The sequence below is a fragment of the Vipera berus genome, assembly GCF_964194415.1.
Source record: "Vipera berus genome assembly, chromosome: 2".
NCBI classification, from domain to species: Eukaryota; Metazoa; Chordata; class Lepidosauria; order Squamata; family Viperidae; genus Vipera; species Vipera berus.
The window spans coordinates 252,472,102-252,478,101 of NC_138203.1; the positions used below are offsets into that span (position 1 = coordinate 252,472,102).

A 6,000-nucleotide genomic window follows, 5' to 3' on the forward strand; every position below is an offset into this window, starting at 1 on the left:
GAATTTATTCTGCTGAGGCTTCTTATCCCACAACTTTTTCAGTGTTATTGAAAAAGAGGTAAACTATCGGCAGCCTCTCATTGTAAAATGTTATCCCAAATATATGGGTTCTGTACAGGTGTTTATTGTACAATTCTGGAAATTCTGGATAGACTTTTGAAAGTGAAAAAATAATAATAAACAAACTTCAGAAAGCCTTAAAATGTGGCAGAGCCTAAATGGTATTAGAAGGTGTTGGATTAGAATTAAGAAAACTCAGGTAAAAATTCCACATTCAGTCTCTCTCCCAAATCAACTCACATGGTAGGAGAGCATAAAATTGAGAAAGGGGATATAATGAGCTCCTATAGGAAGGACAGGGTCTAACTCTAGCAAATGTATCTGCCGTTGCTGGTGATAAGTTCCAAATGTTAGATAAAGAGTGATGGCCCCAAAGCACCAGATGAGCTTTCTTGCTAAATGGAGATTTAAAGCAGCCTTTTCAGTCCAAATCCAACACCCTAATCAGTACATCACCCAGGCAGGTGGTCATTTTTAATTTCATCTTTCATCTTTTGCTGAAAGCCAGTGAGCTCAGCATTAATTTGCTAAAGTTCATCTTACATCGGCAAAGCTGGAATAAAATGTATAAATATTTTAAGATAACCTTTCCCAATATAGTTCATGTAGATGTATCAGGATCCACCTCCCATGTGCTAGATTGGGAGAGGCGGCTGCATTAAAAGGAGTGTTCTAATCAAATTGGCATTTCACTTTCATCTGGGATGTTTTGTACAGTATTTCTTTGAACTCAAACCATGTAGCCAAATTTTTATCTAAGCAGTTCTTATCCAAATGAAAAAAATTCATTGCTGTCATTCTTTTTCTCCTTATCTCTTCTTTCCTCAATTGTAGCATCCTCAACAAATTCCTCCGTGAACTGGCGAAATCAGGTTTTGTTAGGACTTCCTGATTATGATACGCTATCACAGTCGTCTTTTGCCAGCTGTTACGGGAATGTGTATGGGAGCCACCCACTGCAGAGCAGGTGAGGCGTGGGTTTATCTCTGCAGCTTTTGTGAACGTAGAAAGGCCTACATGTTGGGCAGCGACCCCTACAGTATGCTTCATGTTGCTGAAAAAGTTGCTTAATAAATTGTAGCACACAATTGCAAAAACCGTAGACTTAGGGTGGGAGAAGGTTAAAAACCACATCTGTATAGGAATGATCAGGTGCTGCATCTCACCCCAGTGAAGCCATCAGTGAGAAAAAAATAGCACAAACATAAGGCTATATAATATATAATGTAACTGTCCATTTCCAGGACCTGATTTCCTGAAGTCTGCCCTTTACCTTATATTAGATCAATTCAACCTGTTTAGTATAATCCAGGCCCAATTCAAAGAGCTGGTAATTAATTTTAAAGCTCAACTTGGCATAACACCAGGATGCCTCTTGACACCTCTTTGCCAGAACAAAATATGCCCATCCAGTCCAGTCACGAAGAGAGGACCTCCTGAAGTTTGCTGGAGATGGTAAAACAAAAGACTTTCCCTGTAATAATTCCCAAAGTATGGAATACCTTCCTCCTAGAAATGTCTGCAAACCACACCTTTCTGCAGTTCCATAAACAGATTAAAACTGATTTATTTCAACACCCTTTTGGTGCCAGGTGAGTGCCTTGGACACCTATCTTAGGTATTATTTGTACTTGTATCTTTCCTCAGGGTTGAGAGGTGTTTTTTTGTACTGCTCTGGATTTAACTGTTTATCCTGTGTTCTTTTGTTTTCCTTTTGTTTGATGTTATATGACACTCATAATCCTGTGGGATTGGGGAGAGTTCTGAGTCCTGTCAAATAAGTAAATGGAAGTATAGAAATATTTTTATTGTTGTACACAGAGTTGCCTTTTGTGAGATGGACAGCTAGCTATTCAAATTTGATGAATAAATAAATAAAGACAAAGGCACTGCCACATCCGGGCCTTCTTTGTGTATTCTGTTTGTCTCTTTCTTTTCCAATCTGGCTTCTGAAAAATAGATACAAAGATTAGGTAGGGCAGCCTCCTTCAGCCTATTTACTTGAGTCCTGTGAGGCTGAGAGTTGCAGCTTTAATAGCTGGGATGGCACCAAGCTGCCAAATGCACGTTTATGCTTTTTAAACAAAATGCATACGTGTTCTCCAGATGACATTCAAGGACACCACCAATAACCCTCATGCCTTGTTTTCCATTACTTTTTTTCCCCCTTGTATTTTCTCCTTGGCTTTCATGGCACTTCTGCCAACAGCAAGTAGCTTGACGTTTCCCTCCAGTGCTGCCAATTGCTTCCCCCCCCTCCCACACACACCAATCCTGAGGTTTCTATTTGTTTCCCTAATCCCTGTTTTGTGCCTGTTCCTGCTCCCTCTCCCCTCCCCTTTTCTGTTTTGTTGTGTTAAATTCTTTTCTCCCTTAGAACAAAGCCCTTCTGTGTCTTTAACATCTGCAGGAATGACTTGATGTTTAAATACCTTGAAATAAGAGGATCAGTGGGGTAGGTGGTTTGAACTAGAGCAGGGGTGTCAAACTGCCAGCCCACAGGCCGGAGGCATTACGGAGGCCGCGCTCAGCCCAGCTCTGGCAATGCAGTTGCGATATGTTGCGACACGTCACATAACACAGCGACACGTCACATAACACATGAACTAGAGCAGGGGTAGGCAACTTCGGCTCTTTTATGACTCGTGGACTTCAACTCCCAGAATTCCTGAGTCAGCTATGCTGACTCAGGAATTCTGGGAGTTGAAGTCCACGAGTCATAAAAGAGCCGAGGTTGCCTACCCCTGACTTAGATGATTAAGAAGCTCCAGACACTCTTAGCTTTTGTCAGAATCCATTTATATCACATTCATAAATGTATGTTTAAAACATTATTCTCCCCCCCTATGGATTCTGCCATCTCCCGAGGAAGGAAGAGCGCATGTGGATTCAGCCTGCCTTGGGTTATTTCAAAGACCAAGGAAACCTTTTGAACTGGGGGGATCAAAAGGGGAGGGTTAGAGAAGAAGGCATCTGGCTTGTGTTTTCTTTTAATTCTGGAGAGGAAGAAGGCAATAACCATAAAGATTCGAAGTTCCTTTTTTTTTCTTTCCCACGAAAGGGATGACACGAAGTAGAAGGATGGGGGCTGACCAAATGGGGTTGAGGGAAGGGGGGTTGAACCGGGGACCCTTTAGAAAATTTCAATTTGTAAAAAAATACTAAGTCCTGTCTTGTATTCCCACAACCAAGCATGTCCTAGTAAAGATTCCTTTTGGACTAAAACTGACTCCAAGAGTTTTTGTCTTCCTAAGACGTGGATTGGGGTGGGTCCTAACAGCTTTATTGGGGTTTTGGATGCCCATAAATTTTATGTGGCAATCAGAAAATAGCACGATGCAGGCTGCCTTCTCTTAAAAGTTGGCTTCAGAACATCCCTTCAAAGAACTGGGAGGTCTGCTTAGAATAAGAAGGCCTTCTGGGTGAACTCTAAAGGAACACCTGGCCTACCACTGATGGTTGTGCTTCTTTTCCAGGATATATCCTGAAACTAACCAGTTGGGCAGCAGCAATCGGAACCCTTTGCAAGAAGGTCTGCAAGAGAGCGAGCAGAGACTTTTCTGGCACGAGGATTCAAAACCTGGGACTTTAGTATGAACTTGCCCTCTCCTTCAAATGCCCCATGTGCCTTGCACCTTACACACATTTTCCCTACGAAAATAAGGTTCCTGGTGCAGCAACTCCCATCAGGGAGGTTGTGCTGGAAGGACAAGAAGCATTCAGTGAGAGAAACCGAAAGGATCTCGCCTGTAAGCTCGCACAACAGTATGAATCTGAATATCCTCAGCAAAGGAAGAGGACTCCAGTTGCCTGCTTTTAAAGTTCCTAACCTTCAGATGCTACTTTGGGTTAAAAGTATTTTTGAAAGCACTTTTTATTTTTATGTTGGGGAAAATGGGGAGGAGTTGTGGACGTTGCGAAACATCCCAAAATGTGAAAAGAAGATACTTGTTGGGATGAGGTTATTTTTTAGCAGCACAATTTGGAGAGAAAGAAGCAAGCAACATGAGAGTCGCATCTGCCGATCAAAAAGATTATTGAAGGATGCCACGAGCATAATGAGCAGAGTGGAAGACTGTCTTTGTATTGCAATGCTACTTGAAGGATGCTTGTGTGTGTGTGTGTGTGTGTGTGTGTGTGTGTGTGTGTGTGTGTGTTTAAACAGTATTCCGAATAAGGTTAAAGTTCTTTTAAAGGTATGCCATCTTGGGTATAGATATATATCCATAAGTTTAAACACGGAGTGGGATGGGGGTGGGGGCAGAGAAATAGTTGCACATAAAAGTAATAAAGCATTATTGTTTTCCTGACTTTAAAAAAAATGCAATTTTACATGTTCTCTTCCCCGTCCTTTCCCATGTTGCTGTGTAATTATCAAGGTTTAATACGGAATGCACCAGGACACATTTGAGGTGCTTTCACAGAATTGTTTACAAGAGCTACACTGTCTTCCATTTGCAACACTCCCAGATTCCCCCCCCCCTTTTCTTCTGTGTTTCTCTCCAGGAAAAAAAATCCTTACAGTAAAAAAAAAGGCAGAAAAGCAGCACAATAACCTTTGAATACAAGCACCAAGCGCTTCCTCTGTCCAGAAATCCCATAATATCCAATGACTGGAAACAGAAACTTTGCAGTTGACCAATTGGGGCTATCTGGGCCAGTATTATTCTTCGTTTAATAGTGAATGCAAATACATTAATTACACCATGTCGGTGCCTTGAAATCGATAGGCATTAATAAAATGGGGGGGTAGTACAAGATGTGCAGAACAAATGCACAAAGAAGTCTGAACTTTGAGGAGGATTCATTGGCTAGGATTGGCATTGTGGGAAAAAGGGCGAAGCAGGAAGTAATCCAGGTTGGGAATTGAATTAAGAGCAGACAATCTTGAATTCCCGTTTGGTAAATCAGGAGCTGGATACACGTTTTGTTTCCACCCTTCTGTGAAATCAACTGATCTGATCTGTGAATGGAAATGTGTGCATACATTATAAATTGACTTCTATAACTTGGGACCACAGAGTGATAAGTAACTTATTTCCAATAAACTCAGTAAATTTTGGGTTTGGTGCAAAAGAGAGAGATAACAATCAAGTTACAGGTTTTTGCCACGAAGGATCAGCCTACCTCATATCTATCTGTAGGACTAAACACCATCTATCAGACGTTTGCAGCCTATAAACAATTATATTTGTTTCTCAGTTACACTGTGCTTCAGGATTCTCTAAAATGGTGCTGTTTGGGACTTTAAAAAATAGGGTCCATCACTTCTTATCCATATTGTGAATACAATAGTTTCTGGGGGGGGGAATGAATCTTTTTACTGATACTCCAAAGCATGTACAAAGAATTCTATATATGCTCACATGAATATATATGTGAGTCTGTGTATTCACATAAACACACAGGCGTACACTCACAAAGAGAAGCTGAATTTGTTAAGCTGGTCCTTAGTCATTTGTATTATTAAAGTTTTAAGTTTGGAATAAACATTGAAAATGTAAAACACAAATAATTTATTTCTTTGTGCATATTTATATAGCCTTTTAAAAACAAGAAAATCTTTTTTGCTTATTCTTTTACTGCTACAGACTTTTCAGAGACCTATGATTTTGTATAGGTAAATAAACTTTATGCTACTAAATACTTTCTTACTTTCTTTTTGTTTGTTTAAGACTTTCCTTCTCGACTTTAAGGGCATTGGAGCATAAAATAAAACATAAAAAAAACAAAACTGAGGCCAACTTGCAAGATTACCAGTTCTTACAAATTTTCAATACTAACATATGAGACATCACAAGATTTTGTAATTGCCATAGAAAATTTCGGAGGAAAAGTTGCAACACTTTTTTGGAATTTGGGCTATCTTTTCCATAAAGATAGATGTTAAGTTTCTAGTGTGTTCACCATTGTCTGAACCAAGCTGCTCGTATAACAAAA

General features: G+C 40.1%; 1 protein-coding gene across 2 annotated transcripts in view; it reads left to right on the top strand.

Moving 5' to 3' along the window:
- Positions 1-5,708, top strand: part of FRMD4B (FERM domain containing 4B) — a gene marked incomplete at its 5' end in the record, with an annotated part of 181,339 nt that extends 175,631 nt beyond the window's left edge. For both annotated transcript variants that reach the window (XM_081318101.1, XM_081318102.1), the window contains 2 exons: positions 895-1,027; positions 3,537-5,708. In XM_081318101.1, coding sequence (XP_081174227.1) covers positions 895-1,027; positions 3,537-3,657 — 254 coding nt within the window. In that variant the 3' untranslated portion in view covers positions 3,658-5,708. The remainder of the gene's footprint in view (positions 1-894; positions 1,028-3,536) is intronic.
- Between the last annotated feature and the right edge of the window lie 292 nt (positions 5,709-6,000).